General features: G+C 39.1%; 1 protein-coding gene and 1 long non-coding RNA gene across 2 annotated transcripts; both read left to right on the forward strand.

Moving 5' to 3' along the window:
- The first annotated feature begins 1126 nt into the window (after window positions 1–1126).
- Window positions 1127–2874, forward strand: LOC128127588 (uncharacterized). The gene is made up of 2 exons (XR_008225480.1): window positions 1127–1671; window positions 2326–2874. It is a non-coding gene; the product is annotated as an uncharacterized LOC128127588 (long non-coding RNA).
- Window positions 2875–5553: 2679 nt separating this feature from the next.
- LOC111889245 (uncharacterized) lies at window positions 5554–6811 on the forward strand. Its single transcript, XM_023885381.3, has 2 exons — window positions 5554–5871; window positions 6009–6811. The coding sequence occupies exons 1-2, from the start codon at window positions 5722–5724 to the stop codon at window positions 6648–6650; spliced, it is 792 nt and encodes a 263-aa protein (XP_023741149.1). The 5' UTR covers window positions 5554–5721; the 3' UTR covers window positions 6651–6811.
- The last annotated feature ends 15650 nt before the right edge of the window (window positions 6812–22461 follow it).

Genomic DNA, 22461 nt, shown 5'->3' on the forward strand with positions numbered 1-22461 from the left:
AAATTATAACAGCATTAATGGTCTTTTTAAATAGATAGAGACCAAAAACAATAGAAATATTCAATTTTGGACCAGTGGTGCACCAACATTTCGTTTTGAACCAAAAGCACATAAAATTGCCAACCAGAGACCATTTTTGCAATTTTGTCTTTTTAAAATGTATTTAAGTTACCAACAAATGTATTTTACTTTTTAAATGAGTAACTAAATTTTTTGTATATTTACTTTTAAAATATTTTACAACCCTTTATTGAAAATTTACGACTTGTTATATTTATTTACAAAACAAATTATGAACTTGTTTTATATTTTTTAATACAACATTTTAAATTTGGATTACGACTTATAAACTTTTTTTATTCGTTCAAACGCTTTTAATGCAACTATTTTTAAACAAAAGTATTTTGTATGTTATAGAAAAGTCTTACACTTTCATACAGACTTAAACAATGTTTTACATTTTTAAACAAAACTATTTTTAAAACAATGCTTTACATTTTTAAACCTTTTTACATTTTCATACAACACATCGTTAACGAAAAATAATTTTAAAATGTTATAGAAAGGTATAAAAACAATTATAAAAAGCTATGAAATGTTTTAAAAATTTACTAAATATTTAGTTTAAAAACATATATATATATATATATATATATATATATATATATATATATATATATATAATTGAATGACAATTTAGAAAAGTTTAAATAGTTATAATCCAAGGGAAAAAGTTGTATTAAAAAATATAAAGCAAGTTAACAACTTTTTTATAAATACTTATAACAATTAGTAAAAAAAAATAACCAATAAATTTAAAAAAAAATGTTGTAAAAAGAAATGCTGACACTTGTAATTTTAAAGAAACTAACAAATTTCACACAAAAAAAAAAGGGCTAGGAGAGATAAAATTTCATTACACTTTAAACTTTAAAGCATAAAATAAAATAAAATTTCTACAAGCTTTAAAGCGTTAAAAAAATATTAAATCTCTCCACAATCTAAAACATGAAAAATACAAACCTCAAACTCTTTCCATGCTTTAAACATGAAAATCATATAAAACCCACAACCGTTTAATCGGATCCACCTTCTCCAATTCACATAATAATCATTTAGTGTTGAAATTATGGAGGAAAGGTTGCAAGTATGCAAGTTTCTTCTATCCCATATTGATGGGACGAAACTTTTAATGAGTTTATAAGCTTAATTTTTTGATAGACATTGAAAGGCTTTAGTAGATTAAAGGAATGAGTCAAGCTCATTAGTGCGCATAGCTTAGTACTAATTTATGTTGTGAGAGATGAGGAGCTTTTACTTTTGACGAGTTCAAGTCAAGGGACCGATCTGGTCAAATGGTTGACCGTCGCTGACTTCGTAGAGGACAAGTCAGAATATTCTAGAAGGCCAATAAAATGGTTTGCTTAGAGAGCAAGTCGTTACCCTAGGGGTTCTAGGGCCCGTTTCATGTCTTCTAGGGTTTCGATACCTATAAATAGAAGTCGTATTAGTCACTCACGAAAATCGAAGCTCTCCTCCTCTCTCTACGATTTTCTTCCAGTTTTCGAGTATTACTATGTTGCTTACAACCAATAGAAGCGAAGTAAAAACCTTTAAGGACGGGAGTCCAATCTGTGCAGTTATTCCAAGTTCAAGATCAACCATCAACATGTCGGTTTTATTTTTCTATCTTGCGTTTAATTTCGTCCAACAACAGGACAATCTTCTTCTACCTTTCTTATAATCAGATCTAATCAAGAAGGATTGATCTGATTTCTGAACGAAACTTTGTAATCATAATAATAATTGGGTTTGTTTATCGTAATTAATCGACATATAATTCTCAATATTATTTGTTGGTCTCATTGTGTGTCTGTTAGTTTGATTCACAACATTTAGTGATCGGATTGGTCGATAAATAAATTATCGTTTATTGTTTATACAATTTAATTGTATATACAATTGATGATGCATTACACGGTGTATCAATAATGACTTGAAATGTAGAAGTAAAATAAATGTTGCTTTCATCGTGCTTAAGAATTCCAAAACTCAATTTGTATCGAACATAGGAATATATATATATATATATATATATATATATATATATATATATATATATATATATAGAGAGAGAGAGAGAGAGAGAGAGAGATAGGTTCAAATGTTTTTGACAATTATTATGTGACTGTGTGCACCAATAAGAATTCAGGAAATAATTAATTATTAAATAAATAATTTAAGGGTATTATAGTAATCTTGACATATTTAAATATGGTAGATAATTAATATGTTCTTTATTGTTCCTTTAAATATGGGATGTAGTCACAATCTGTTGGAAGAAAACCCTAGCCGATCACGTATACAGCGATTTATCCTCCCTCTCGTTTTCCCAGCATTGGTCCCAGCTATTCAGCGGGGTTTCGGAGGTTTTGGGCTACCATAGAAGGGGAGATGTGCTAGAGGTTCGATCAGAGGGCAGGAGGGGTTCCGATGGGGCAAAGAAATCAACGATGAAGTCGAATCTTCATAGGCCTTGATCGATGTGAACAGAAGAGAAAGAAAGCGAGGGGAGGAGGTATCGATCTCCGATGAGTGACTAGACCGAAGAACAAAGGGAGAAGCAGCGGGGTGGGGTTGTTGCTCCGATCGAAGCAGGTCAGGAGGTGGAGAGGATGTGGTGGTGGTCGTTGATTCTTCTTCTCCGGTGAAATCTAGGTATTTTTTTATTCATGTCTTCCGATTATGTTTTTGGTTAATTATTTATATGTCAATTAGTTTATTTGTCAAGACAGGAAAAATAAAAAAAAAAAAACATTGCAAGATAGGATAAGTAAAATAACATGTTGTTAGAATATATTGATTTGAAGATTACATTCTGTTAGAGTAAATTACATTTTTTTTTTTCTGTTTACTACATTGTATAAAAATTTATACTTTGAAGATTACATTCTATTAGAATAAGTTACAATTTTTTTTAATGTTTGCTATATTCTATCAGAATTACAACCTAGATTGCAATTTAAAATATTATATGCATTCTGCCAAAATTTAAAATGGCATATATATATTTTGGTGACTTGATGTCATTTTAACACAATTTTGAAACCATTTGATTTGATGATGATTGAAACAATTTGACTTGTATCCCCCCCCCCTTTAAAATAGTAAAAATTATGAAAATACGGGGGGTATGAACTCACCTTGTGTATGAGTTTCTGGTTGGTTTCGATCTGGTTGCGATGATTCTCGGTATAGAATACGTGTGATTAACATTATCCTGATTATATTTTACATATAATTGTATTCCTAAATTAGTTAACTAGTAATTTAACAAGGTAAATGATATCAATATATATGGATTACTTACAATTAGTGAGGGAATTATGGATGCAGATACGAAGTGTTGATACTTGAGAGTAAATAAAGAACTAAGGTTTGCAGTTGAGAGGAAATGAGGGTGTTTATGCTTGTGAAATGAGCAAATTATTTCATTTGTTTCTTAAGTGTAAAGCATACTTCTAAGGCGGTGAATGAATGTTTACAGTGTTATCACATTGGGAAATCAAACTTTGGATAAAATTATGAAGGCATTTGACGAGTGTTTATGGTTAAACACTTCTAGAATGAAGTGTTCACGGTCCAAAGTTTACATGGGAAAGAGTTCACGGTTTGCTTTTGATTCTTGAATGGAGTTCACGGTTTGGCTTTCAACCGTGAACACAATGTTCTTGATGTTTCTTGGACTGTAAACTCCATGTGTGTGTCATTTTATGATTAAATCTTTAATCCCCTTGACTTGCCTTCACTTATATTGAGTTATAAAATGTATAATTTCAAAGTGTTCATCACTTATATATATAAGTATGATTTACAAGGTAAGTATAAAAATTAACTTGTATAAATAAGTCCTTAAGGTATTCAAGTTCCTATTGTATATATATGCCATGATATGGATTTACTTAGCTTACGATTGTAGTTTAGGCTTATATTCGAATAAGTTCAACTTACATTGATTTGAAATTACGGGTTGTTACATGATAGCAAGAAACTCATTTACAATTTGGATAAATTCAAAGAACCATCTTCTTATGAAGAAGCAAATGCATTACTAGAGTGGCAAGAAGCAATGGACAAAGAATTTGTTGCTCTTGAAGCAAATCAAACATGGAAAATTGTGGACTTACCAAAGGGTAAGAAACCTATTAGCTGCAAATTAGTATATAAGCTTAAGTACAAAGCAAATAGAGAAGTTGGAAGGTGTAAAGGAAGATTGGTTGTAAAAGGTTTCACACAGAAAGTTGGCATTGATTACATTGAAACCTTCTCTCCGATGGTAAAAATGACCACAATTCATGCACTGACAGCTACTAAAGATAAGAAAAGTTGACCAATATATCAATTAGATGTTAACAATGCTTTTCTTCATGGAGATTTACATGAAGAAATATATATGAAGCCACCTCCCGGTTTGGAATTGACCAATTCTAATCAAGTCTGGCTCTTACAAAAATCTCTTTATGGCTTAAAAGAGGCATCAAGACAATGGCATGCCAACTTGTCATCAACATTAAGGGATAAAGGGTATAACTCTTCAAAAAATGGCTATTCCTTATTTTACAAACATTCAGGATCATATGTCACATTTGTTGTTGTATACGTCGCTGATATTCTATGGAGTTGCACATCGACCAAAGAACCGTTAAAAACCTATAAATAAAGAATTAGAGCGGTCGATATTAAAATAAAATAAAATCATATGATCCCAATTATTTGAAGGTGGTTTGATAGAATGAATAAGCAATCCTAACACTCTATTACTAGTTGTCTCGGACAACTAAGCGAGGCTAATGAGTAATGACCCATTACATAATTTGATTCGGTCCTTTTTCAGACTCATTCATTGTATTTTAAAGTCGTTTGATACATTCGAGAGTAAGTTATTTTAGTATCCTAACACCATGAGAATGAAATAAACAAGTAAAGAAAAGCAAGAAAATACTCGTAAAATCAAAATATTTTCAACATCGACTATCATTTTAATGATTTTATCCTATTCTAGAACGTCCAGAATATTATTCGGAAAATAAACATTTCGGATTTTCTTTAAATATGGGGACCACTCAATGCAACCGTTGGTACTTGGATCCCATGTTTTGAAAACCGGACCGGACCGGCCGGTTCGACCGGTTCAACCGGGAACCGGTCCCAGATCCGGTTCATATAGGTCAAAAAACCGGCATTTGTTTGAACCAGTGAAAACCGGTAAAAACCGGTCCGGTTGAACCGGTAAAACCGGTCAAAACCGGAAATTTTAAAAAATATTTATTTTTTTTCATTTTTTGTATTTTTTATATAATTAAATATAATTATGACATCATCCGGTTTTTCCGGTTTTTGAGACCGGTCCAACCGATTGGACCACTTGAACCATCGAACCAGTAAGACGACCGGTTCGGTCTCCGGGCCGGTTTTCAAAACCTTGCCTGGATCCGCAATGACTGTTCTGGCCAATTAACCATGAAGTCAATTTAATTTTGTTAATATCTTTTCTTATTCGTCAAAGCAAACACGAATTTTACTAGTGAAATGAAACACGAAAGTTAGGCTATTTACCACCACCCAAATCGCATCGTTCTCGTCGTTCCATTAGATCATCCGGGTCAGCTTGGGTTGCCGGCGGCGAACCAGAGGGCGGAGAAAGAGAAGGAGTATAGAATAATGGCGAATCTTTTCTTGAAACAAGCAAAGCAATACTCCCAGACTCGACCAGGTTATCCGCAACAACTCTTTGATTTCATCGTCTCCAAGACGCCCAAGCATGACCTCGTTTGGGACGTCGGCACCGGCAGCGGTCAGGCAGCCACCTCCGTAAGTTCTTCCTATCACTGATTTCTGTTTTTGGATGAATGTTTGTTAACTAATTGTTGATAATTTTGAAGTTCGATTGGAAAATGGAAATCAACCCTAATTTTTTTATGAACGAATGAATTTTATGACGATCGTAGCTTGCGAGCGTATACAAAAACGTAATCGGCACAGATACAAGCATCAAACAACTAGAATTTGCTCCAAAACTCCCAAATATTCGTTACGAATGTACATCTCCCAACCTTTCCATGTCTGAATTGGAAAAGAAGATCGGAACAGGGTCAAGTGTTGATTTAGTTACAGTCGCTCAAGCACTCCACTGGTTCGATCACGACATCTTCTACGATCAAGTGAAATGGATACTCAAGAAACCTAACGGCATTATCGCGGCATGGTGCTACACTATTCCAGAAATTGATGATGAATTCGATCCAATTTTCCGCAAGTTTTACTCAGAATCAAAACCTCACTGGGATTTGCTGCGAGGAATTGTTGATGACAAGTATAGGAGCATCGAATTTCCGTTTGAAGCAGTGGATGGATGTGATGACACAGGTCCGTTTGAGTTTCGAAGTAAGAAGATGATGAGTTTGGATGAATTCTGTACGTACATTAGATCATGGTCGGCTTACCAAACGGCGAAAGAGAAGGGCGTTGAGTTACTGAATAATGGTGTGATGGAGGAATTCCGGCGTGCTTGGAAAGAAGACGAGAATGGAGAAAAGAGCGTTACATATCCGGTTTATTTAAGGATTGGCAAAGTGGGTGATTCGGTTTAAATATTGGCCGTTTGAAATTTGAAGTAAATTGATTTTGGTATGTGTATTGAATCGATAAATGATAACTATTTAAGTGAAGATACATGTAACACTTGAAACGAATATACGTACTTGTATGTTATGATTTATGAGCTGAAATAAAAATACAACAATATTAATTTCGGTTTGTTAGTAAAGACAAACACGTCTTTAATTGTTATATTTATATTTTATTTATAAGTGTGCTGAAATCGGGCTACATGACATTAACTATCTTGTTGGGTTAGGCTATACCATGTCTAGTTTTAATTACCCTTATTTCAAACATTTAGAAATTTCATAAGTAGTGTTTTTGACAAAAACGAGATGATAGTTGAAAACTGATAATGATATTGGTAGATAGAAGTTTAAAGCTATAGTTTTTGTCTATAGAGAGGTTTGGCAAAAATAGTTATTAGCTTTTAAATTTATAAAATTAGTTAAAAACTAAAAAAGTAAAAGATAAAAACTTGAAGTAGTTTTTGGATTTATAACTTCTTGTTAAAATAAAAAACAAAAAACTCTTGCAACCCATCAATGATCTCTAAGCAGTGGCGGAACCAGAAACTTTTATAAGAGACAGCACAAAAAAAATCTCGATAAAAGATAATAAGATAACTTCTTATTTTCTAATTACGATTCCACTACTCGTCTACTAATATAGCAAACACTATCCTTACCAATTACTTCACACAAATGACCTTGATTATCTCTTGGAAAAGCATTAAAAAATTTCTTTCTTAATCTTTGAAGATGTCAATTTTTCATTTTTAGAAGCATTTTTTGAAATAACATTATAAAGTTTTCATTATGTTTCCAAAGGAAAGATAATTCTTCAAAATGAAAAGGCCTCTACAAACATGATTAAAGATTTAAAAATCACAATTTAAGATTTAAACCTAAATTCACTAACATAACTAACAACATAACAAGTGAACAAGTAATTAACTAATTTTTGGTTTTCAATATGAAAAACTAAATAAAATAAAAATAGTAAAACATTTAAATTTAAAATAAACAACTAACACTTTTTTTCATTCTTTCTATTGAAAAAGAACTAAAGAAGTCAAACTAAGTCTAAGTATGGAAAAACCAGAAGAAGCGGCACCAAGTTGCAGTTGAATTATCGGAGGTTGTTGTGGTGTGAAATAGGGGTTTGTTGTGCTGTGAAACATGGGCATAGGGGCATAAGGGCAGAGAAAGAAAAATATAAAACCCAATTCATTTCCTTGTACTTTCATTTAGTGGGTCATTTTCCTTGTTCAATGGGCTACTTGTTTTTAATTGGGCTTTTAATTTAATGTATAGAATCATAATATATTTTATCAGGTGCACTCTCTAATATATATAAAACATATATATCTAAAAAATTCAAAATTTTATTAAGTGTGGGTAGAACCAACTAGCTAGTTCCGTCATTGATTATGGGACTAAAAATAATTCCCATAAAATTAAACAAGTTTAATTTTATTTAGAAAAAAAATAACGGTTCAAACCATGGAAATGTGGGAATGGAATTCTATAACATGTTTGGCATCAAACTTTTGAAAGCTTTTACCGGTGTAAAGTAGAATGTTTTGGACTTATTTGGACATTGTTGTTGATTTGTACAAAGTAAAGTAAAAGGACAAAATGGGTTATTTACTAAAATTAATGATACTATAAATTTTTATCAATAAGAAGATGAGTTCATCAAATTTAGTAAAATTAGGTTAGATGCAAAATGGGTTATTTAGTTATTTTACATATGTTTTATAGAACTTGCTTTTAAAATGTTTACACCGGATACTTGGAGGAGCACTTATTATTTGATATAAAGCGTCGTTATTTCCTTATGTGTTTGCAAAATTAGATGTACGTTGTTAGTTGTTACCAGTAGCTGGTAGCTAATAACCGGAAATTAGAAGCTGTAATTTTCATTTGTATATAAGTGTTCGGAAAAAGTGTTTAACTTGAAGCTACGATATCCATATGTGACAACTTGGAAAATACGACAACAACCGCGGTTAGATTCTAACGTTGTCAAACAACATGTAATATGACAACCATGTAACCATTCGACATATATAAATAAATATATCCGATTTCGTCCTTACAACGTCAACATTTAGACTCAAAAATTAGTGCGCGAAAAATCGTGTCACCTTGAGAGCAAGTTTACATTTTTAGAATATACGTGTTGCAAGGATTCCAAAAACTTGAACTTCGTAAAAACCCGACTTAGTGTGAAAGAGATATGATTTTTATTGTAAATACAAATCTACCGCACATGAAAAGTTACAACGTCAAAAACTATGAGGAGAACGGTCGATTTTTGGCAAAAGTAACCAAAAGGAGAAACATAGTACTACTAAAAGTAGGAATTTGAGTAGGAATTTTGAGACAAAAAACACATAAAACGGAATCTAAATGAGAGAGTTATGAGTTTTATAAAATCATAGCAGTTATAAAATATAGGCTAAAAACGAAAATTGAAATTAGCCAAAACAACTAAAAGGAAAGTTGTAGTGTACGTCGAGACCTACACTGATGTATAAGAGTCATTGAAAATGGAGCTCGTATGCGAGAGTTGTGAATTTTTTAAGTTTGATTTTCACGTTCATGCGCGCCCGCACGCAGTGTTCAGCATGCACTTGACGCATGGATTTGTTAGGATACAGATGACATGGCATGAGCTATTACTTTTGACATATAAAAGTTGTGACAACTGAAAACTTCCATTTTTGATATTTTATTATAAGGACTTCATTGAAGATTCTGAAGCTAACATTAAGATCTCACATCAGGATTACAACTATATTTGATTAAATGATAGGATGGTAATAGTAATTGGCACCCTAAAACAATTGGTGCAAGCTATTAATCTGATTTTATAAAAATTATCTGAAGATCTCTACTATATATACAGTCATAGCAGCACAAACTGAATGTTATCAAAGGACATAGAAACGCTCGAATAATTCAACAAAGATGATAGGTTGAAGTCAAAATGGAGGTGGGTTCCGATGGTATTACTGTGATCACCATCTTCGATCCACCGGTCAATGCCTTTACCTTCTCAAGTAAGCTTTAATCCAATTGCATTTCTTTCGTTTTTCTTTTACCCCCATTAAATCCGCAAGCAAAACGGGCAGTTCTTTGTTATTGTCGCATATCAGTTAACGGGTTTTATTAGTAAAATCTTAACACTTTTATCTTATTTTTTTGTTTTTCTTTGTGGGTTTGGTCTTACTTGTTGCATCTATATTCTTAACCAACTCCCATATAAAATATTGATTCTTTATTCCTTATATTCTTTGACATCTTTGGTAAGTTGGGTTTCGTTAGTTTGGTCTTTCTTGCTTATTGTGATGTCAATGATTTAGTGTTTGTTGCGTTTATGGTTATCCAATGTACTTATTGCTTGATTGAAGGAGTAAATTGAACAGTTTATCAGCAGAGATTAATACCAATGGGAATGGGGAAGGGTTCACATGAAAAAGGATTTTCTTACGATAAGTTAACCTTGGAATCGTGGCGGGATTAAGTAGTAATATGTTGCATCTTTAGTTTAAGCTGCTAATATGAATTAATGGGTAGTTTTTTATTTTAGGGTTCTTAAATAGAATCTGGATTTATGGGATGATTAGATGATTTTAACTATTACGTTATAGGATATACACTAAACGAGACAATGGTTTACACCATTTATCTTTTATACAATATCCTCTCCTTCATCAACATGCATGTCAGCCATAAAACGGTTCAAAAGGTATTGTAAACTGTAAAATATGTTCATTTTTTGTCTTCTTTGTTTAAAGTTTTTAATTTTTAAGTTGGGTAAACTGCAGAGAATAGGAAACTCACAATCAGAAAGAAGTTAGGGAACTGTCGTTCACATTCAAACTTGTATTGTTTTGAAAAAGATCATGCTTGCTACAATTGAGTTTATGTTATGTAATTTTCTAGTCCATTTAAGTTAAATAAAACATTTTATTCCATTTTTTGTTTTGTTTTGATACAAGACATTGCTGATTACAAGCCATTTGGTTATAAAAGGGAAAGCCATAGGTTGAGGAATGCAATCGCAGATGCCTGTGTAGGGAATCCAAACGGGTATCTAAACAGGTATCTGGAGGTTGAGACCATAATGGAATCAGACTAAATCAATATGTTGAAAAAAGAGTGGGGGAATTTCTCATATTGAAAGAGAAAGTAAAGTATGTTTCTATTCATTGTGATTTTCCTTTTTGATAATTACTGAAAACTCATGTGATTGAAACTTTTAGATTTGGATTATTGGTAAAGTCACATAACATATCTTAAAAGATGTATTTAAGTTCAAATCATGTGAAATCTACTACAAAAAATTTGTTTCATTTGTGCATTATTCCTCCTTCTCTAGGCATGTTAGTCATACGCTCGAATAAATATTTCTTCTTGTTATGTAGTTTTTACATTTTAATTTTTGTAAGTCTTTATAGTTTGAATTGTTGTTGTCACCAAGAGATCAGAATAGGTGTTGTCTGATCAATTTTTTTTATTGTATTAACTAAGTACTCCCAACTATTATTAACATGTTGTTAAGAATGTTTGGTATCTTGCATATATATGTTCTAGGTTAGTGCCCACTTATTTCAACAGGAAAAATATTTAATAAATGGCATTTTACTTTCATTGGACTTGGCTTAAATATAAGAAATAACAATGAGTAGTTTTTCATATTTCTTTAACTAGCTTAATTTCTTGAAATACAATGATGTGGTGAGATGGAATATAAGTAGGATTCATGTTATAATCATTATTATGAAATTTGTTTACTAATATTACCATATGGTAAAAGAAAAGAATATAATAATGATGGAAGTGTAATCTGAACGTGAAGTTGATGAATACATCATATAAATATTTTTTTTGGCATTCCAAAGAATAAAGAAAGGGCAAGATGGTCATTTCAACTTAAGCAAGGTTTTATTTTGTAAAATATCGCTTATTTTGAAAGCGGATTTTTATTGGTTGTACTTTGGTAATTTTAAAGTTGTATACAAATGAGTATTGAAACGACCCAAAAATACGACCCAAAAATTTTTGTTTTAATATAATCAAAACTGCAATCAGAGCATCATATAATAAAAACCATACGTGATGTATCCCAAAACGTAATAAAATACTGTGCGGAAAACTGTATCATACTACATCAAGTCAAACATCAAAATCAATCCCAGGCTAAAGCTGAGGCGGTGGTGTGTGCGATGCCGTCATCCAGAGCTCTTCCCTTTGCTTGCGGAAGTACCTGAAACCAAAACTGAAACTGTAAGCACGAAGCTTAGTGAGCTCCCCCAAATTACCACATACCATACAATAATATATCAAGCACATACGGGCCTTGCCCCCTCCATCGGACCGAAGTCCGAAGCTAACTGACTGGGGCCTTATCCCCCACATCGGACCGAAGTCCGAAGCTGACATCAGACCGAAGTCCGAAGCTAACTGGGACCTTGTCCCCTACATCGAACCGAAGTCCGAAGCTAACTGGGACCTTGTCCCCTACATCGAACCGAAGTCCGAAGCTGACATCGGATCGAAGTCCGAAGCTAACTGGGACCTTGTCCCCTACATCGAACCGAAGTCCGAAGCTGACATCGGACCGGAGCCCGAAGCTGACTGATCATAGCATAACATATCTCTAACATGAACACACATAATCTTGTCTGAGCCACGAAGGCATCAAACATACTAACTACTGCATCGGATAACATTCGGATACTACTGCTAGCTAAACGGGCCGGCATTGTGGCCTTAGACCCGTTCCTACTGAAAGGGAACTCACCTCGTAAACTAGCGGCTGAGTGTGTGTGTCTGAAAGCTACCGGCTGCTGCTCCTGAATCTCCTCGGCTACAAGCCCAAGAACACACTCAATCAAATACTAAACACTGCACTTGGGGTAAAATGACTCTTTTACCCTAGGTCAAAGTCAACTTTACTGTTGGGGCTGACTCGCCGAGTTGGGCCACCCAACTCGCCGAGTCCTATTCTCACTTCTCAGTTCTACCCGCTGCTACTCGTCGAGTGTGGCATCGACTCGACGAGTACCCTCTTGATCCAAGAACTCAGACAATCTTCATCCGACTCGCCGAGCCGTATGAACAAACTCGACGAGTTGTTCATGATCCTAAGAAGATTGCCTTGGACTCGCCGAGTTGTATGAACAACTCGCCGAGTCCCTTCATCACTGAGTCTACCCTCAACTCGCTGAGTCCACTCTCTAACTCACTGGAATCACTCGACACCGGTCAAAATGAAGGACTCGGGACCTCGCGACCCAACTCGCCGAGTCGTTCTTCCGACTCGCCGAGTTGCCGCCATGCAACTGATTTATACTCGATCTTGTTTGAATCCAACGCATACAATAGATAAATCTGAGTCCATTAAGCTGTTTTACCACGTAAAGTTTCCAACTTTCCGTGTACAATCACATGAATGAGGGAAATAAGACTAAAATATGCACAATAAGGGTAGATCCATGGCTAATAAGCAATGTAACCCCAAAAAGACAGTGGATCTGGACTCTTTAACACCCCAACACTCGGATCCAAAGGTATTTCGGCTTAATAATACAATCAAGCAAGCATAAAGCTTGGAACAAGCATCAAATAGCCCTTAAAAGAGCTCTAATGGAAGTTTAAACATAAAACCAGAAGAGGACTCCGAAAATACCTGAATAAGGTCACACTTGATCTTGGATCTTGGCCCTAGAACTCGTTTCCTTGCTTCCTTCTTCTTCTCCTTCTTCACCCCTTCACAAAATGGAACAAGATCACATATAAGCTCACAAGAGGTAGGTTTAGGGTTTCTCACAGAGCTCTCAGGGGAAAGTGACGAGATGGAGGCTATAATGGGGTTTAAATAGTGAGCAAAACCCGGGAAGTTAGGGTTTCACCCAGACGGATGGACTCGCCGAGTCCAGAATATGGACTCGCCGAGTCCCCGGCTCACGCGTGCTCGCATCCGCGACCCTACTCGGCGAGTCAGGCTATGAACTCGCCGAGTCCCTCCTGCAAAACTCACAACAAAGCCCAATAATTAAACATACCGGGAACGGGTCGTTACAATTCTCCCCCACTTGACTCAGACTTCGTCCTCGAAGTCTGCTACGGCTGGATCTGCAAATAACTCTGGGTAGTGCTCTCTCATCTCCTCCTCAGCCTCCCACGTCCACTCAGACCCCTTCCGGTGCTGCCACTGCACCTTTACTAACTGAATTTCCTTGTTCCTCAAGGCCTTGGTCTTCCGATCCAGAATCGCGACCGGTCTCTCAATATAATTCAGGCTACTATCAACCTGAATATCCTCTAAGGGAACGACTGCTGATTCATCTACCAAACACTTCCTCAACTGAGACACATGGAAAGTGTTGTGGATCTGACTAAGCTCTTCAGGAAGATCTATCTGATAAGCAACCCGACCCACCCGGGCCAAAACCCTGAAAGGACCAATAAATCTGGGGCCCAACTTGCCCCTCTTCCGGAACCTGATGACACCCTTCCAAGGTGAGACTTTCAGAAGAACCATGTCTCCCACCTGGAACTCCAAGTCTGAACGCCTCCTGTCGGCGTAACTCTTCTGCCGACTCTGCGCAGTCTGCAGTCTAGTACGGACCTGCTGGATCAGTTCCGTCGTCTTGAGCACCACTTCGGTGCTCCCCATGACCCGCTGACCGACCTCGCCCCAACAAATCGGGGTCCTGCACTTCCTGCCATATAACATCTCAAAAGGGGGTCGATCAATGCTCGCATGATAGCTGTTGTTATACGAGAATTCCGCTAAGGGAAGATACGTATCCCAACAGCCCCCAAAATCCAGAACACATGCCCTAAGCATGTCCTCGAGAGTCTGAATCGTCCTCTCACTCTGCCCGTCAGTCTGAGGATGGAAAGCGGTGCTGAAATGGAGACGAGTACCCATCTCGTCGTGAAACCGCTTCCAGAACCTGGACGTGAAGCGAACATCTCGGTCCGACACTACCGATACCGGCACTCCATGACGTGCCACAATCTCTCGTACATAAATATCGGCTAACCTTTCCGCCGATATACTCTCCTGGATCGGGATAAAATGGGTACTCTTCGTCAACCGATCCACCACTACCCATATCGAATCTACTCCACGTGCGGTCCTGGGAAGTTTGGTGATAAAATCCATGGTGATGTCCTCCCATTTCCACACGGGAATATCCAATGGCTGCATCTTGCCGTGAGGTCTCTGATGCTCCGCCTTGACCTTCCGGCAGGTCAAGCACCTCTCGACGTACCAAGCGACGTCCCGCTTCATGCAGGGCCACCAATAATCAGGTCGAAGATCCCGATACATCTTCGTCGCCCCTGGATGGATAGAAAATCGAGACTTATGAGCCTCGTCCATCAATACCTGCCGTACCCCACCCCAGTACGGTACCCACACCCTACCATGAAGTGTCATCAAACCCCGACTGTCGTAGTCGAACGAAGCTACTCGGCCCACTATCCTCTCGCACTTCTGCCTTTCCTCCTTGAGACCCTCCATCTGAGCCTCCTTTATCCGCTCCAACAAAGGAGTGATCACCGTCATCCTCATACACAAATCCCTGATAGGGACCGCCGACACCTTGCGGCTCAGGGCATCGGCCACTACGTTGGCCTTCCCTGGATGATACAGGATCTCACAGTCATAGTCCTTCAGCACGTCCAACCATCTCCTTTGTCTCATATTCAAACTCGGCTGATCCATAAGGTATCGCAAACTCTTGTGGTCCGTGTAGATAGTACAGCGGACCCCATACAGGTAATGCCTCCAAATCTTGAGGGCAAAAACAACTGCCCCCAGCTCCAAGTCATGGGTAGGATAATTAGCCTCGTGAGGCTTCAACTGTCTCGAGGCATAAGCTATCACATGGCCTCGCTGCATCAGAACTGCTCCCAAACCTGTGATCGAGGCATCACAATAGACTACAAAATCCTCAACACCCTCTGGCAAGGTAAGGATCGGAGCCTCGCACAATCTCTGCCTGAGAGTCTCGAACGCCGCCTGCTGCTCAGGCCCCCAACGAAAAACTACCGACTTCTTGGTCAGTCGGGTGAGCGGCACTGCTATCTTGGAGAAATCCTGAATAAATCTCCGATAATACCCTGCCAGCCCTAGGAAGCTCCGAATCTCAGATGGAGACTTCGGGACCTCCCACTGCATCACGGCCTCTATCTTGGCCGGATCTACCAGAATACCCTTCTGGTTGACGAGGTGACCAAGGAACTGCACCTCGCGCAACCAGAACTCACATTTGGAGAACTTTGCGAAAAGTCTCTCCCTCCTCAAAACCTCTAGCACCTCCCGCAGGTGCTCCTCGTGCTGCTCCTGCGTCTTGGAATACACCAAGATGTCATCGATGAACACTATCACTGACCGATCCAACATCGGTCTACACACGCGGTTCATGAGATCCATGAACGCGGCTGGGGCATTGGTGAGCCCAAATGGCATCACCACGAACTCGTAATGACCATACCGGGTCCTGAAAGCAGTCTTCTGTACATCCTCATCCCTGACCCTCATCTGGTGGTAACCGGAGCGTAGGTCGATCTTGGAGAACCAAGACGCTCCCTGGAGCTGATCGAACAAGTCATCTATCCTCGGAAGTGGGTAACGGTTCTTCACCGTTACCTTGTTCAACTCCCGGTAGTCAATGCACATCCGATGCGACCCGTCTTTCTTCCTCACAAATAAGATCGGCGCTCCCCAAGGCGAACTGCTCGGTCGAATGAAACCCTTGTCTAACAGCTCCTGAAGCTGTGTAGATAACTCCTGCATCTCAGGGGGAGCAAGCCGATATGGTGCTTTGGCTATCGGAGCCGCACCAGGAACCAGGTCGATCCTGAACTCAACCTGCCTCTCAGGAGGTATCCCCGGCAAATCCTCGGGAAACACATCCGAGTAATCTCGAACAATAGGAACATCATCGATCGTCGTCTTGCCCTTATCACGGGCATCCAAGACGTAGGCTACATAACCGGCGCAACCCTGCTGAACGTAGCGCCTTGCCCTAGCGGCGGAACAAAAGGTCGGTCCTCGCTGTGGCCTCTCGCCCTGAATCACCAACTCTCCCCCACTGGGAGTGCGAACCCGCACTAACTGAAGCTCGCAATCAATCACCGCCCCGTTGGGGCTTAGCCAATCCATACCCACAATAACCTTATTCCCTTGCAGGGGAATAGGTACCAAATCCACGGAAAACTGCTCATCGAATAACTGAAGAGAACACCCTCTGTGCACTCTACCGACCCTCACGGTCCTATCATCTGCTATCTCAACCTCTAATGGACGATCCAGCTCCCCTGGAGCTCTACTGAACCTCTTGCTAAGCGCAAGAGATACGAATGATCGGGTAGCCCCCGAATCGAATAATACCAAAGCAGAAATGCCGTTCACAGAGAACGACCCTGAATAAAACATACAACCATAAGCAACATTTAATCAATAATAATAAAGAGATAAAAGGAAGTTACATACCCGTCACTACATCAGGAGTCGCTCGCGCCTCCTCTGCTGTCATCTGAAACGCCCTACTCTTCGCCACTGGCGCATCAGCTCGGCCCTGCCGGCCATCTGTAATCCTCAATGTAGCAGGGGCAGGTGCAGCCACCTTCCCTGCTGAAGTTAAACTCGGACACTGGGACTTTTTATGTCCCCTCTGATTGCACTGAAAGCAAATCAGGTCTGACGCAGCAACGACAGTAGCAGGAGCCGTACAATCCCTGCTCAAATGTCCAACCCGACCGCACTTGAAGCAGTCGGAACTCCCTGCCTTGCACGCTCCCTCGTGCATCTTCCCACACCTACCACATCGACCGTAGCTCGGCTGTCCCCTGGACCTATGATCCGAAACCCTGGGCTTTTTGCCCGAACCTCCCGAACCCGAAACCGCCTCCGGTTTCCTCTTCTTCTCCATCTCGAGATCAATCTCCCTCTCCCGAGCTCTAGCAATCATATCTTCCAGCGTCTTACAGCTGGACCGGCTCACGAACTGGCGAATATCGCTCCGTAACATCTCATGATAGCGGGCCTTCTTCATTTCCTCATCAGCTACATACTGAGGAACGAGAAGAGCCCTCTCCCTGAACTTGGCGGTGATCTCCGCCACTGTCTCTGTAGTCTGGGTGAGGTCCTGAAACTCCCTAGCTAGCTGTTGCACCTCAATGACTGGTGCAAACTCCGCCCTGAACCTGGTAGAGAAATCAGCCCAGGTCATAGCGTCCAATGCTGTATCATCCCCAATAGCATGCCCGACCTCCTCCCACCAATCTCGTGCCCTGTCCTTCAGAAGACAGGACGCCAATCTGACCTTGTCCCCATCGGGACATCTGCTAGAACGGAAAGCGTTGGCCACATCTGCCAACCATCTGGTGCTCGCTATGGGGTCCCGCGCCCCATGATAGTCCGGGGCTCCACATGCCCTGAACTCCCTGAAAGTAAGGGTGCGCGACCCCATCATGGCTGCCACCTCGGCACGGAAGGTGCCCAGTCTCTCATCCATCAGCTCTAGAATCCCCTCCTTGATCGAACCGAAGATCACAGGAGTCTGCTCTATAATGATGCGCGTAATCTCCGAAGAAAGAAACTCTCGGGTCTGCTCATCCATGCGCTCATCCCCCGAGCCTGAACCTGATCCCTCCCCGGCACCTCCGCTGCCGGCTGCTGGTCTCGGACGCAAAACCACCATTCTGAAACACATCACAACTATATCAGAAACAGAAATATCTTGAGGGATCATTGATACTACAACTAGCTTCCTGGTCTTGTCTCAGCCTTTCTTGATTCGAGTACGGATCCTCTGCTTCCAGTAGTACGGGCCCATACTACCTTCCACATCTATCCGCACTTTCTTCAAGAACTGCTCTGACTCCACCAAGTCACTACTACTACTACTGATCTCTGCTACTCTCATCCTAGGCTTGCCCCAGGGAAACCTTAGACTTAACTCAACTAGTCCTCAGCTGCTGTAGGTCTCCTTATAATGCTAATTAACCATCACCTGAACACCATCACATGTGACGAAGATCAAATAATTCTTCAAGTAAAAGACCCGTCCCTATAACGGTTGGACTCAAACAAGAGCTGCGCAATAGGGTCAGTTCCAGCACTCTGGGATTATTCAACCCTGATCACATGTGGTGTATCGTGTTCACCTAATGGTTAACTTTCATCACTCAGAATTCCCACCAAGCACGAAGCAGGCAGCATTCGGTTAAAGGAAACATACTCAGGCAAAACTATTCTCAAAATGAGAAACTGATCTAGCATACAGTGCTAAGCTCATACTATCAGGCATAACCTAAACAGGCTATCCTACTGCTGTCTACTCAATACTAGCATGCAATACTCATAAAGCTGTAACACATAAAGCAGGCACATAAGGCATCCTCCTAGATCCTTAGTCCTATACTAGCATGCTATTCAACTGAAACTGAAACTGAACAATAACTTGTATGGATAATTTGGGAGTACTTACTTGAGCTCGGTTGACCGCATGCACACACCTCTATCTTAAAACAATTCTTTTCCTCCTAAGTGTTTTCAAAATTCTTTTGTAAAAACATTTTATTAAAAATCTTTTATTTTCCCCTTAGTTTGAGTTCAGATACACCCGGAAGGGTATCCGAATCCCTCAAACCAGGGCTCTGATACCAACTTGAAACGACCCAAAAATACGACCCAAAAATTTTTGTTTTAATATAATCAAAACTGCAATCAGAGCATCATATAATAAAAACCATACGTGATGTATCCCAAAACGTAATAAAATACTGTGCGGAAAACTGTATCATACTACATCAAGTCAAACATCAAAATCAATCCCAGGCTAAAGCTGAGGCGGTGGTGTGTGCGATGCCGTCATCCAGAGCTCTTCCCTTTGCTTGCGGAAGTACCTGAAACCAAAACTGAAACTGTAAGCACGAAGCTTAGTGAGCTCCCCCAAATTACCACATACCATACAATAATATATCAAGCACATACGGGCCTTGCCCCCTCCATCGGACCGAAGTCCGAAGCTAACTGACTGGGGCCTTATCCCCCACATCGGACCGAAGTCCGAAGCTGACATCAGACCGAAGTCCGAAGCTAACTGGGACCTTGTCCCCTACATCGAACCGAAGTCCGAAGCTAACTGGGACCTTGTCCCCTACATCGAACCGAAGTCCGAAGCTGACATCGGATCGAAGTCCGAAGCTAACTGGGACCTTGTCCCCTACATCGAACCGAAGTCCGAAGCTGACATCGGACCGGAGCCCGAAGCTGACTGATCATAGCATAACATATCTCTAACATGAACACACATAATCTTGTCTGAGCCACGAAGGCATCAAACATACTAACTACTGCATCGGATAACATTCGGATACTACTGCTAGCTAAACGGGCCGGCATTGTGGCCTTAGACCCGTTCCTACTGAAAGGGAACTCACCTCGTAAACTAGCGGCTGAGTGTGTGTGTCTGAAAGCTACCGGCTGCTGCTCCTGAATCTCCTCGGCTACAAGCCCAAGAACACACTCAATCAAATACTAAACACTGCACTTGGGGTAAAATGACTCTTTTACCCTAGGTCAAAGTCAACTTTACTGTTGGGGCTGACTCGCCGAGTTGGGCCACCCAACTCGCCGAGTCCCATTCTCACTTCTCAGTTCTACCCGCTGCTACTCGTCGAGTGTGGCATCGACTCGACGAGTACCCTCTTGATCCAAGAACTCAGACAATCTTCATCCGACTCGCCGAGCCGTATGAACAAACTCGACGAGTTGTTCATGATCCTAAGAAGATTGCCTTGGACTCGCCGAGTTGTATGAACAACTCGCCGAGTCCCTTCATCACTGAGTCTACCCTCAACTCGCTGAGTCCACTCTCTAACTCACTGGAATCACTCGACACCGGTCAAAATGAAGGACTCGGGACCTCGCGACCCAACTCGCCGAGTCGTTCTTCCGACTCGCCGAGTTGCCGCCATGCAACTGATTTATACTCGATCTTGTTTGAATCCAACGCATACAATAGATAAATCTGAGTCCATTAAGCTGTTTTACCACGTAAAGTTTCCAACTTTCCGTGTACAATCACATGAATGAGGGAAATAAGACTAAAATATGCACAATAAGGGTAGATCCATGGCTAATAAGCAATGTAACCCCAAAAAGACAGTGGATCTGGACTCTTTAACACCCCAACACCCGGATCCAAAGGTATTTCGGCTTAATAATACAATCAAGCAAGCATAAAGCTTGGAACAAGCATCAAATAGCCCTTAAAAGAGCTCTAATGGAAGTTTAAACATAAAACCAGAAGAGGACTCCGAAAATACCTGAATAAGGTCACACTTGATCTTGGATCTTGGCCCTAGAACTCGTTTCCTTGCTTCCTTCTTCTTCTCCTTCTTCACCCCTTCACAAAATGGAACAAGATCACATATAAGCTCACAAGAGGTAGGTTTAGGGTTTCTCACAGAGCTCTCAGGGGAAAGTGACGAGATGGAGGCTATAATGGGGTTTAAATAGTGAGCAAAACCCGGGAAGTTAGGGTTTCACCCAGACGGATGGACTCGCCGAGTCCAGAATATGGACTCGCCGAGTCCCCGGCTCACGCGTGCTCGCATCTGCGACCCTACTCGGCGAGTCAGGCTATGAACTCGCCGAGTCCCTCCTGCAAAACTCACAACAAAGCCCAATAATTAAACATACCGGGAACGGGTCGTTACAAGTATTTATAAATTTTATGATTAATGATTATTAATTTTAATTATCAATATTCATTTAATTTGTTAACCATGGTTTCCACGGGTTATAATCTAGTGTGTGTGTGTGTCTATATATATATATATATATATATATATATATATATATATATATATATATATATATATATATATATAGGTTATAATGTGGATTGACAACTATTGTACAGGCGTGCAGACAATGCTATTTTATGAGAATTAGTAAGAGAATAAGTCGTTTAATAACGTGAATACGTTCAACCTCACACAATTATTATCATTTTCATCTATTCTCACAAATTCTTATTCATTTTTATTCTCACACATCATTTTTCACTTATTTTCATTCTTACAGAATATGACTCAATAAACATTCTGACAGCATGAGAATAATAATAAAAAGTCTATAATAACCTTATAGACGATTTAATTAGTGAGAATGTGTGATAATGACAATAGTTATGTAAGATCGAACATATTCATATTATCAAACAAAATGTTTTTTTGTCATTCTCACAGAATAACACTGTTCACATGTCAGCACAATAAATGTCAATCCACATTTGAACCTAGTTCTCTCTCTCTCTCTCTCTCTCTCTCTATATATATATATATATATATATATATATATATATATATATATATATATAATTCATGGTTTTTCATTTTCTACAAAAACTAGCCTAATATTTATATAAAATACATTTAAAAAATTAAAAAGTAGTAAAAGACATAACCATTTCATGACTTCTGATAAGTGTGTGGAAAAGTAAGAAAAGAGAAATTAAATATTCTCTTACTTTTGTTCCTATAAATCTTCATATTCAATTAAATCAGGACATGTGTTATATTAATATATTAAAATATGATTAAATGAGCATTAAATATTATAAACTAGGTATGAGACCCATGTGTTACATGAGTTTAATTAAAAAAATATATATAAAATTTTAACAATTTGAAAAGTTTGAATTTATAAGAAAATTTTGAATTATTAAAATTATTGAAACTTTAATGTATTGAA

The sequence above is a fragment of the Lactuca sativa genome, chromosome 8 (genome assembly GCF_002870075.4).
Source record: "Lactuca sativa cultivar Salinas chromosome 8, Lsat_Salinas_v11, whole genome shotgun sequence".
NCBI classification, from domain to species: Eukaryota; Viridiplantae; Streptophyta; class Magnoliopsida; order Asterales; family Asteraceae; genus Lactuca; species Lactuca sativa.